The 12,379-nt window shown below is 31.8% G+C and overlaps 1 protein-coding gene across 1 annotated transcript; it reads right to left on the reverse strand.

Annotated features, from left to right (window-relative positions):
- Positions 1-1,767: 1,767 nt before the first annotated feature.
- LOC113517399 (uncharacterized) lies at positions 1,768-6,833 on the reverse strand. The gene is made up of 2 exons (XM_026902061.3): positions 6,763-6,833; positions 1,768-3,583 (listed from the first exon to the last, which is right to left on the reverse strand). Exons 1-2 carry the CDS (start codon positions 6,784-6,786, stop codon positions 2,345-2,347), a joined length of 1,263 nt encoding a protein of 420 aa, XP_026757862.2. The 5' UTR covers positions 6,787-6,833; the 3' UTR covers positions 1,768-2,344.
- Positions 6,834-12,379: the final 5,546 nt, after the last annotated feature.

The raw sequence follows: 12,379 nt of genomic DNA on the forward strand, positions 1-12,379 counted from the left end.
CAGGGCTGTCACTGATAACTAGAGTAGAATAGTAAAGTATTATCTAATTATAATGAATAAATATAGTTTCTATAATTATAGATTGATGTGCTATTAATTATTCCAATAATAAATTTTAAAAATCTACTAATAATATAGCAATTTTCAGGCGTGTAATGACCATTTCGTAATAAAGTACATAATAAATAATAATAATAAATAGATTTATTTTCTCTTCACAATTCATCACAGTGATAATATAATAATATCAGCCGTCTCTACTTAATAGAATTTTATAGTACTTAGATATTAATGGTACTATCTGATTAGTACCTACTAATACACATGTATTTACTCAAATTTGTTGATTGATACTTTTGTAACTTATCGTAATACACTCGTAGTATTTTATCGTGGCAAAAAAGCATCTCCATACAGTTGCTTATATTATGCTCTCATATCGTAACGACAATGTAATGATATTATATCGTACTAAGGCAATTTATTTGGTGGTATATGTGACAAAAGTACATTGAATAAATGTTCTATAATTAGTCTCTTAGAGTAAGTACTAAATACCAACCGTCTTACCTATTAGTTCAGCTGCGAATCAGGAATTATGTGCATTATTGTTTGATATAAATCCTAAGAAAAATACCTAATGAAACATATTCTATAAGAAGCACGATGCATTCATAATATAAATTTTTTCATCTAGTCACCTTCTTGCTACTTCTTAAGATATTTATTCAATCACAATTCATCTAAATATACTATTAGATTATTTGGTATTTATACAAATAATGTATATTATTTTTCTAAGTATTTATAGCTACCAATACGTGGGCTAGTGCATGTTATACGTTCCCTACACAAAAACTGTCACCTTCTATTTATTGCAGTTATGAAAAATCTATAATAGAAACAGACATTATATATGTGATAGTGAACTTGTTATATATCGACGGCTTAACTACTCATTCAATTACTGTCAAGTTAAATATGTACCTAGTATTTGGGATAGGAAAAGACATAAGTCACTTTTTATTCCAGTCAGTAAATTTTTTTATGTAACTTAAATTGACAAACATGCTGATATTCCACCTGATGGAAAGTGGTAACCTTCGCCTATAGACATGAATACCATGAACATAATAGAGTATGCTGTGTCGCCCATGATATCTATTATGCATTGCCAATCCTAAGGATTAAGGTATTAAGCCTTAAAGTAACCAATTTTGTCGAAGTATATAAAAGAAAAAAGATGGATATATTACAAGCCGCAGCATATAACAAGTAGCTCTATAACATTTGTATACACTTCCGCGCAAATAACAAATACTAGCAGGTGGCTAGTATTTATTTTTAATCTTTTTGTTTCAATTACTCTATCTCTTTTAAATTATTTAATAATGTGGCACACTACATTATTAAACAATTTCATATATATGTAAATAATTTGAATAAATACCTGTGTGCTGCCAGTTTGTTAATATTTTAATTCTGTTGTTTCTTAATTTAAAAAATCATTGTGCTTATATCCCAGTCACGAGAATGAAGTCGCGGTTAAAAACCAGTTTTTAATAAATAAAAATATTGAATGCGTTATCCCATTATAATACTTTGTGACGTGACTTAGGTATATCCGATATCTAAAACCAGATCACAACAGAATTGGTCATTTATTTTTAGTGCTTTATTATAAATTTATTATATATTTCTCAAGTTAAAAGAATATTGTACACATTTTATCTATTTGGACATATAAATGAAACAAAATGACACCAGTAACTTATTAAAATAACATATTTTATTTCATTGGTTCCGCATCGACTATCACTAATAACTTAAAAACTAATTAAAACTTAACAATATACAAGTATCAACAAAACACTTAGCATCAGTGGGTATGGACAGAGATTATACTCGTGCTGGTACGAGCATATACCTATATATACAAGCACACACATCTTCAGCCTTATTGTCAGTCCGGTAATTAAATAATTGCATCCATATCGTTAGATTTTATAAGGACTTTAAAGCTTTCTTCAATTATATTAATTAAATAGACGTAATTAAATCACTAGTCAACAGAAAAATAAGTCGCATCGCTGGTTTAAAATTTTCGCATCGCATGAGTAATTAATTACATGGATAGATAAAAGAGATTTAATTACCTAAGCATGTAACCACGATGTGATGTTTCCTTCTCGTGTCATTGATCGTATATGTAATTTCTCGGCTTGACTAAATTCATATTCCCAACAACAGTCAACAATAGTGATTATAATTAGTCAATTGTCTGGCTCATATTTACATATAACAATTCTGCCTTATTTTATAACAATATTAAAGTTTTATTTGTTTATTTGGGGAACTGCCATGTTGCTTGTTTTTGCTGTTTTGGCGTTGGTTGTTCTGGCGCCTGCTTTACCGCGACTGACTTTTGGCTAGCTGCTGTATTGTTATCACTTCTATCCCAACCGTGAGATTCATGTACATGCTCGTGATGATCAGGAGAAGGGAACCACTCTGAGATCCATACAGGTTTCCAAATCTTTTTCACACCAGGTACCCAAATTTGCTTCCAATCTGGTATCCAAATTTGTTTCCATGCCTCTTTCCACTCAAGTTTTTTGTCAGGAATCCAAACTAATTTCTTGGAAGGCTTCCATATCTGCTTCCATGCTTCTTTCCATACAAGTTTCTTGTCATCTATCCAGATTTGTTTCTTTTCTGTTCTCCATATTTGCTTCCATTCATCTTTCCATGTCAACTTTTTATCTGGAATCCATATTTGTTTTTTGCTTGGTTTCCAATATTTCTTCCACACGGGTTTCCATACAAGTTTTTTCTTCCAAAGATCATGAGATGTGTATTCCCAGCCCTCGTGATCTTTTCCTAAGTACTTTTCTCCAGGAATACCTACTTTTACCCACTCGGGTACCCAAATTTTCTTCCATGCTGGAACCTGAATGTCTTTCCACCCTGGAACCACTATATCTTTATATACTGGGACCGTGATTTTTTTCCAATCTGGTACCTTTACCTCTTTCCATGCCGGAACTTTAATCGGTTTCCATACTGGTTTGTATATTTTTTTCCAATCTGGTACCTTTATTTCTTTCCAAACAGGTACTTTCGTTGGCACCCAAATTGGTTTCCAAATCTTTTTCCACGATGGCTTCCATATTTGTTTTTTGGCCGGTTTCCAGATTTTTTTCCATCCCGGTTTCCAGATTAACTTCTTTTTCCAATACCCAGGATCGTGATGATCATGATGATCATGGTGGTCATCATGATGTTCTTCTATATGATGTTCATCATGTATATCGTGATGATCATGATGTTCGTAATGGTCGTGATGATCATCATGATGGTCGTGGTCAATCACTTCATGGTGGTCCCCATGAGCATGAAGGTCGTCATGATCTTGAAATGGATTCACAAGGTCATGGGGCGGTGCAGGGTAATCGTATCCAATTCGCTTTTGAGGTGTATTAGTACTTTGGGAACCCTGTTCCAACTGTTGCTGCGTTTGTTGATTTTGTTGTATAGCCTTGCCCAATACTAGAGCGATTTGTAAAATTACCGCTAGGGTAATCTGAAACAATGGACAAATAGTTGATTTTAAATATAATTTATAGTGCATTACGCATAGTCGTTTGAACACAATATTAATACTTGCAACTATTTAACAAATAAAAATATATAAATCAGTGCGTGTTTAACTGATTTACAATCATCAACCGCTATTTCCCATTTAATGCGATCTTGATTTTATGTATATGCAGTTATGTTTACATGACTGTTTCGATTTAGCAATGAAATTACAGAGGAATAACACCTTAGTCCTCAGAAATGATAACGAATGAAGGATATCATTGGCGACCCAGTATACTCTGCTATGTCCATAAGCAACGGTTACTATTTTCCATTAGGAGAGCCGTTAACTTGTTTGCAAATCTATGTTGTATAAAAAAATATGCATTAAGTTTAGAAATGCATCCATTATTTACAAAGGAAAACGTATCCTAATTATGATTGGCATATATATATGCTCCTGAGGCAGTTCATGTTCACTTGATGACTCTATCGCAAAGCAGAATATTGATTCTACGCTTTAAGTCTCATGAACTTGAAAAATACTTAACTTTACTCGTATATTAGTTATGAATGCCCAACATTAATATTAATATAAAAATTTGTTACGTTCTACTTATGATACCCAAGCTAACAGCAAAATATGTAGTTACCACAATACTCATCGCTCTTAAACAATTTCACTATGTTGTAAGAATTATATAAATTAAAACTACCGTATCATAGATCATTACGTAAGCTTATTTAGATGAAACACAAAAAGAAAGTAGAGTTAACAAACAAGTTGTAATCTTACTGGCATTTACGAACAGATGACCCAGGTCTGTAAAGTAACAATCTAACAAACTGCGGAATGGATCTGATAAATGGAAGCCCCTTCTAGAAATCTCGTCGAAAAGGAAACATTCGAGAAAGTGTCATAACAATGGAACAACAAGTGCTTCATTACCATAAACAAAGGAATATTAATAAATCAAACTCCCCATATTTTATTGGTGTTTTCAATTTCGTTATTATTGGAAACCTGTTTTCGATAACCGCGTTCAAATTCAGACGCGCCGATCACGTTAGTGAAGTCCTGTTACAACATCGTTACTATTTCTTTGTTATCGGAGCACATTTATAAGATGCCCAAAAGGATTTCTTGAACTCGTCACGAGTTACATACTTATATAAAGTAACAGTGAAAATTCTCCGAGAAAGTGCATCTGGTTCATTAGCGTAGTTCACACATGGGGCTAATAATACGATACAGCATACGGTCGATATTATGCAATGTTTATGTAAGCGGACGTGGCAGGACAGCGACAATGGCGACTGACACCCACACATACCTTATATGACTTTATTACGACCATTATTTTAATAAGAATTCATTGTGATGTTTTCGTAACAAGTACGTACTAATTGGAATTGATTACATTTATCTTATTTAATTTCCGGAAATATACTTTACCATTAAGAGGAAATGCTAATATAGAAACATGCTTTATGCGACAAAAACATTAAAATATTCTTAATTGTAGACAATTAGGACTTAATTAAAGTAAAATAATTTATTATCGCTATCTTATAGTTCGTAACAATATTTAAGTAAAAGTGCCGTATGCGCTTTTAACGGAAGAACGGCGAAGTTTACAGATATATTTCCGGTATATTAATGTTATGCAACGAAAATGCAATTTAAGAAATTCCTGTCCTAAAATAAGACCGAAATTCAAATACAATATATACGACCTAATAAAAGCGAGTAATATTAATAAAAAAGTTATGTAGAGTTCTGACTTGATTATCATTATTTTTTTTTTATTTTATTTTTATATACATACATTATGTATTTTTTAAATTCGCAGGTTTTATAATATAATACTTAAATTGTGTCTGTAATTATATTATAATGTACTACAGTAGTCTCTAAAATTTATTATTATGTGTATCATTGTTATTCCGCAAAAAAAACTTTGACCTTTACCACTTTATTATATGACTAATATAAGAATAAGCATCATATTGATAAGCATATGGCAAAAAAGACGAGTAATATTTTTATTAAGTATAAAAATAGTAAAATTTACAACCTCATGTGTTATATTAAGCACATTTTATGGTGCAATCTTAGCAATTAAATATGTGTAATGATCCTTTTAAGATTGAACATCAGCGAAATAATACATTTGATTGTATCCCTATACCAAATCTCAGCCTTATCATGTGTGCTATGCAAACTAATTAATACATAATTATATATATTGACCGTGAACTTTGCTAAAATAACAAAACTTCGATTCATGAATTAGTAGTACCACTACTTTTAAATAGCATGTGGCTGTACTCTTTAGGGTTCCGTATCAAAAATGTACAAAGGAACATATTATAGCGTTATATTTCGTCAACTACAAATGCTGTCGATTTGAAATTTGAAATTATTTTACATATTGTATGTGTTGTATTTTGTTTTTTTTATAACTTTTTTTTTTATAAACAGAAATAAAAAAAAAAAACATTTGCTAAGTTGTCCAAAAAGGATAGTCAATATTTCAAATTACAATTCCTAGTTCATGTGAAGTATCATATGCACCACCTGAACATATTATTACGTCGTTATTAGATGACACTAGCTTTGTAAAAATAGTTAAGTAAAATTACAAATAAGTAGTGCGAATGCTTCGCTGTTCTATAATATGATTTACTAATTAATTTATTAATTGAATTTAAATTCTTAGACCATCTGCTAATATTACTACAACTTTGCATAGCCTATAATGGCATTAATTATAATATCTAAATGTAGTTTATTCACATATTAATTTATATTAGATTTTGTAATAATGCAATAAATATACTGAATATTGAATATTTCTTATGATTTATCAAAAGAAAATACAGTACAAAAACTATATGAAGTACTGTTAATTTATCTATTTCATATGAAGAGCTGCTAATAAATAGTTTAATAATGTAAATGCAATTAAAGTTGTAATATTTCGTAAGTTGTTAATTAGGCGACAATATAGAGGTCAACTCTTATTGATTTCCAAAGAAAATCTAAATTTTCAAGAACCACGTTGAATTCACAAAATAACACTGAAATCGGTAATTCCTTCTTACCACCGCCCGTAACCACACAAGCCCGAAATTGCAATGGATGTCCAATGGACGTAAATGTTATGGAACACTGACCACTTGGCTCCAGAACCCTCGCATGATGGGGCGGGGGACGGCCGTACCACTGGCTAAGTCGCCGGAACTGTTTTCACTCTATTACTTTACCTTGGGTTTGAGTTTATATATATATGAACGGGCCTACCCCATGACGCGGACGGTGGGGCGCGCTCGGCATTCACTTTCGCTATAGGCACCCCGCCGCCGGAGGCTTGCAAGCCTCGGGCTCAGGAAGCGTGGGACGTTGGGAGCACCAAGGAAGGATATATTTTACTCATCCTATTAACAAATCAACCAAATGATTATTTTACATCCGATTACATAACATATACTACACACCCTGACCTGAATTTGATAACGGTATTTTTAGACTGATTTCATTATCATAACAAAATAACATATTATGTTAATTATCATTAATCATTATAATAAATAAAAATCAAATTGATTATAAACAGAGTTCTAATACATTTTCATATAACAATGTAGCTAAACACTACCTATATTTTTTATTTATATTAATCTTCATTTATTATTCGTTTTTTACTTAATTTAAAATTACGTAGTGAATCATAAAGCGTAATGTAAATACTATTAAAAAGACATGTATCGTTTTAGTGGAAAATTAGATTAGGAAATTGTTAGTGGAAGTAAAAGACTTAAACGCGTTTTACTCGCATGTAATTTTTTATTCCATTTCCAAAAGGATGTGGTTCCGAACTCGCCGGCCTCTTTTCATTGAATACATATGTTAGACTCTACTTTTATCCATTCTAATCATATTTAGATTTTTTTTACGAGTATAATAAGTACGTCGTGCACGTATGCCTATAATGCGGGAATATAAATAAGGTACATTATACTCTCATATTAGTTCCATATTAATTTTGTCACTACAGAAATAGGATTTTACAAAGAAAAATCTTAAATGACAATATACGTATCTTTGTAGTTCAAATACTATACATGCATTCAGTTTACTAAAATATTCTATATTCTAAATAAACAATAAAAAGTATATAGAAATACAATTTTTTATAGTAAACAAACAATAGCTGATATATTCATGGATTTGGTACGATCGTTATTATCCTATTATATTATATTTTACTTTTATTATTATATTATATTAAATACTATTTTATATTTGATAAATTGGATATTTTAAAGAGTTTTAGAGGAAATATAATCGTTTAAAAAGATATATTCTCGATAATTAAAATCACAATGCTTTATTTATATAATATAATGACGACTTAAAATCCTTTCCATCGAAAATTCGTTGAATCGTCTTTGCATTGAAGATGTTATTTTGTATATGATATTATTCATATATACACATAAGAGACGCCAAGTAAATTTACCAAAAGTGTATTTATTTCGGATCTCTTCCTTAACTACTTATAAACCTATTCATAATCGTACCCGCCGCTTCCGGCGACTCCTTATTTCTCCCACAGATAGTATACGATTTAAGGAACCGTTATAGGTTAGTCTAGGCTTCTTTCGTACCTAGAGGCTTTGAGTTTCGCCAAGCTTGACCTTTGTGTTTTGCCATTAACCCTAAGAACTATATAACTCGTATATCCGAGATTGCACTGGTAACATTCTGATGGAACATGTTTTTTTCCACACAGATTCTAGTTAATAAAATGTCTCTTGAAATAAGTTAGATATTTTGAACGTAGACAAACTTTATTAAGATTTATATGAGTTATATGCCTAAACAGTACCGTCTTATTTATAAAAAAAAATTAATTAATGAAATACTAAACATGTTAAACTGTAATTTGACATATTTATTTCTATAAGGTCGAAATAAGGGCAAAAGACCTATGCATTTCTTTACAATATAGGTTCTAGTACAGTTTTATGTTATTTGTGGTGTAGTCAATTACATGAAGCAATAATAGGATAAAATATATACCTGTATAAAACACATATAGGCGTACGCCAGGACCGGTTCAGTTCATAGATCTAATACTTTGGCTATATCATTCGTCGGGTTACGTGTGCACTTCCTATGCCCAAGAGGTAACATTGCATTTCTCGTGATAGCGTGCTCTTTTAACTTCTAAGTAACCCTGAGATTTGCTTTCTGTCGGAAGCTTTTAGGGGATAGGTGCTCAATTGGACATAACATTATAAAACGTACCGGAAATTCAAATTCCGTACAAATACCTAATTTACATTTTTTTATATAAGCATTAATCTAATACAAGTTTGGTAATAAAATCAACTATCTTTTGGAAGTGAATTTTAAACGTCCATTTATTTTTGTCCATCAACCTCGTTGAATTTCAATGTACGAAAAAAGCTATAGGTATGCTAGCTATACTGTTAAAAAGTAGAGATTATGCAAAAGCAACTGGGGGTTTCTCCAATCAGCAACATACCTACATACAAACCCACAAAGGTGCAAATCAATGCAAACTGTCACACGTCACTGTAATATTTTATTACATAATAAGTATACTATGAAGTAAGCACATAGGCAATGAACAACTTTTTTCAAATAATGATAACTATTACCCAAATATATTAAATCACAGAACAAATACATAAATATATAATAATGTAGTATAGATATAATTATATTATTATTTATAAAAAATAAATATTCTTTACCAGATAATATTAGGGTGGTTAAAGATAAGTTATTTAAATAATATAATAACTTTTACCCACAACAGAATCCGCGTGATTGGGATATAGTTACTGATCGGGATAAAAAGTAGCCTATATCCGTTCCATCATCCTATATAGTACGTATATACCAAATTACATAGTAATCGGTTGAGATAAATTGGGTCAAATAAAAGAAAATTATAACGAACAACTCAATGTAAATAAATCTTAAACAAAATACCAGTAGCTGTCGCGGATATTTCTTCAAATTATACCTCTGTCTAATAACTACTTTAGTAATAACGCTAATCAAATTACTAAATAAATATAATAAAGTAGCAGAGACTGAGATTATATTTTCTTTTCTTTCCCTGTAAATTTCAATCAATCTATATAGTCAAATTGGTGTAGATGCCAGTAATTTTTTTTTCATATATTTGGTGTCATTAGTAGGTACTATCAGGTAACATATAGTTATAAATTATATAGTAATATGAGCGTATAGAACTAACTGCTACTAACTACGAGTATATTGTAGCAAACAACGCTTCTGATAATTAAATGTCACAAAAAATTGCACCTCCCTATATTAGTAGCATAACATAGCTGTGAATGCTGTTATGGATTTTCCTACCTAGTTATATGTACAAATGTGACAATTTCTAGAAACAAGCGTACCAGGAAGTGTTTGTTGTTCAGGAAACGGCGTTTTGACTTGTCAGTCGGGTGTCGGGTGGTCGGTGGCACTATAAGCTTGAAGAGAGGCTCTGGCAATGCCCACAGGTATCATAATATTAAGGACAGTTCGAACAATAATATAAGAATACTAAACATTTTTATTTATGATATTCCTGGCATTTAGTAATTTACTGGATTATTGCAATTTGATATAGAAATATGATTAAAATATGAAAATCATATTCCAACTCAATGGCAGCTGAATTCAAATCCAATCCGCTTTGAAAGTTTTCAAGTACTCAACACTTCTTAGAATATGATATTCATATTTTAATAATATTTCTATAAGAACACTATCTATAATATATATTTAAATAAAACAAAAATACTCCAACAAAAATATTTGTAAACACCTGTATGAAACCTTCTGGAAGTTTCGTGATTACTCATTTACTATTTCGCAGCAATTAAGCTCAATAAATATTACGTTCGAGAAGAAAATAAAATTATATTGCCATCACGTAAGTATTTGTGACAAAGTTCATACGAAATGAATCGGTGACGATGTCCTCCAATCTGTGAGATGCGGCGTACTGCAGTCCGCTTACGGAAGAGGTTCCTCTTTAGAACGGGTCCACTGACTTTCTCAGAGATCGCGTCCTACGCCCAACTTATCCGTGTGCAGTTTAGCGAACTGTTGCACAACACCGGATAATGTAAACAAAAGCGGTGCGTTGTTCTCGTATTTTCATTGTCTTTTGTATTCGAATAGCAGCTTGTAGTTTACTGCACTTGTTTTCGTCTTTATAAGTATTACTTCGTATCTAATTATTATCTTGAAATGATATAATCTGCGAGCAAATGATACTTATTTATTACCCGATTGCATATCTGTATGTATGAATTTTCTGTGGCACATGAAGCCTAAATGATTTGATTTTTTTTTTATTTATGTAACTTAAAATGACAAACATACTGACGGCCCACCTGGTGGAAAAAGGTAACTGCTGCCTAGACATGAGCAGTACCATGGACATAACAAAGTATACTGTTTCGTTCGTGATACTCCCCATGCGTTGCCATTCCTGAGGACTCGGGTGTTATTCCTCTGTACCCTGTAAATTCACTGTTATAATTCACTGTTATAATATCCCAGCCTTCAAACCGAAACAGCCATTCAAATACAACTGCTTCATGGTAGAAACTCGAATGGGACAGAGGTGTCCAAACAAATGGCTTTTGTACAAAGTCTCCCTCTGCTAAATAAATACTTACCCTATCAAAATAAATTTATTTTAATATGAGTCACCGTTCCATTTCATTCTCAAAAAGAAGTAAAAGGCGACTAGAGAAACAAAGCACACTACATCCCCTAACCAGCCTGGTTGTAGTAAGCTAATATTGGGAGAAAAGGGATTCTATATATAACTATATATTCAGTAATAGGGTATGTCAGCTGCATTGCTAGTAATAATATATATCACTTTCACGAGGAATCCTTTTGATTAGTTCTTGTGGAATTTGTCACTGTGGTCAGTTGACTTGCCCTAATCCTCACCTATAATTTCTCACTGATACCTCGCCAGCTTAAAACCACCATGCCATTTGCACCTATTAAAAAAGCAGGCTAATATTTTATTTTTATGGGGAGAGCACTGTCCTTATCAGTTGAACGTTAATAAATTGTTGAATAAGTAGCTTCTGAGAAGCCTACTTTAACAGATTAAATACTTCCAAAGTTCAAGGCATTGCACAGAACAATAAACCTAATCTCATTTCGAATGTATTATTCTATAACGTAACAGAAAATACCTGGAATATATACTGATATTGCTCCAGTGTAATATATTTACAATATATACTTCTAGAACTATAAATATTTTCAATAACTACCTACGTGAGGATTTTGATTCATACTAAACTTACAAGACACACATTTATGATGACCTTCAATCATTTTCTATTAGTTAACACTATATTTTTCCTATATCAAAATTAGGACAATTGGCAAATAGGTGTACGATTACGTAAAGAGGCGTATGCGATGAATAAGAATCAAAGCGGCATGATCAACTGATTTGTGTTTGGTAGCTATACGATCACGTCGCACTTGGCGATATAGCCATCGGCTATTGCAATCCCAGTGACAATGGACGTCATTGAACATGTCACACGCACAGTTATGTATGATTTACATAACAGTGGCACAGCACTGGACAAGCACCTGCAATGGCACACTTTGCGTGAGCGATACCGTATAAGTAGGCACGTCCTGTAACACGTTATACTAACATATATAACAGTTTAAGGACAATTAACACTAGAGGCA

The sequence above is a fragment of the Galleria mellonella genome, unplaced genomic scaffold (assembly GCF_026898425.1).
Source record: "Galleria mellonella isolate WM207_F2 unplaced genomic scaffold, CSIRO_AGI_GalMel_v1 utg33, whole genome shotgun sequence".
Lineage (NCBI taxonomy): Eukaryota > Metazoa > Arthropoda > Insecta > Lepidoptera > Pyralidae > Galleria > Galleria mellonella.

Bases quoted from the DNA above. Each gene is read 5' to 3' on its own strand.
- LOC113517399 (XM_026902061.3), bottom strand. From the start codon at position 6,786: ATGCGAGGGTTCTGGAGCCAAGTG. The intron at 3,584-6,762 runs GTCAGTGTTCCA...CCATTGTTTCAG, and splicing joins GAGGGTTCTGGAGCCAAGTG to ATTACCCTAGCGGTAATTTT.